The following is an 898-nucleotide window of genomic DNA, read 5'->3' on the forward strand; positions in this document are numbered from 1 at the left end:
TCTAAGTGCACTGGCAAGAGTCCTTGTGCAGAGAATTACTCAGTGCGTGAAAACACACACACTAGTCTACTAAAGCAAATGCACTTTGGGTCTTACCTTGGCAAATGCCCACTTAAGATCCTCCTGGTCTTTGATAGTAGTTCTGGTTGCAATGACACTGCTGGCATTTTCGAGGACTTTAGAGATGGCTGACTTCAAGTTCTGATATTCTCTCATTAAGTCGATAAGTCCACAGCACTGGCCTTGGCTGTAGTGATTAGAGGAAAACACTGCTGACTGCTGCATGTCAGGAAGGCAAAGCTTTCGCTCCCTGTGCCTGGGCCCACACACCAGCACAGGAATGCGCTCAGGGACGAATGGCAGAACCATGAGAAGCCATATTTCTCTCTAACAAGTTCAAAGTGATGTTGTTGGTAGACACACTTAAGACAAATATCCAAAATGTTTTTCTTTTTTTCCATGAGCACACAGGCATCAAAATAAAATCTGTGAACTACATTACAAATAAAGCAATGCAAGTTCTTGAAAGCGCAAACTCAGAAGCATCACCCAAATGTTTTGTTGTTTTAAATGGTTTTCTTTCATGATATTTCACTTATTTCATAATAGTATATATTAGGGGCAAGGAACAAAAGTAACAAAGCAAAGAAAAAGCAATCAAAAATACAACTCGATGGTTAAAATACATATATGTTTTTTCTCTTTCATTACAACACATTGAATTTACACTGATCATGAATCCACTGAAAATTATCAAAATAAATACTTTTTGTCAGGTGCAAAAGCCTCTATGAGCACTCTCAGCCACCTTATCTTCGACAAAGGAGCCAACCACGCTTACTGGAAGAAAGATAGCCTCTTTAACAAATGGTGCTGGAAAAACTGGCTCTCTACTTGC

General features: G+C 39.5%; 1 protein-coding gene across 1 annotated transcript in view; it reads right to left on the reverse strand.

Annotated features, from left to right (window-relative positions):
* Window positions 1–898, reverse strand: part of Syne1 (spectrin repeat containing nuclear envelope protein 1) — a 564055-nt gene that overhangs the window by 296508 nt on the left and 266649 nt on the right. The window contains 1 exon segment of the mRNA XM_023706255.1: window positions 97–247. Within this exon segment, the coding sequence (XP_023562023.1) occupies window positions 97–247 (151 nt within the window).

This window comes from Octodon degus, unplaced genomic scaffold (genome assembly GCF_000260255.1).
Source record: "Octodon degus isolate 3935 unplaced genomic scaffold, OctDeg1.0 scaffold00246, whole genome shotgun sequence".
Classification (NCBI taxonomy): Eukaryota; Metazoa; Chordata; class Mammalia; order Rodentia; family Octodontidae; genus Octodon; species Octodon degus.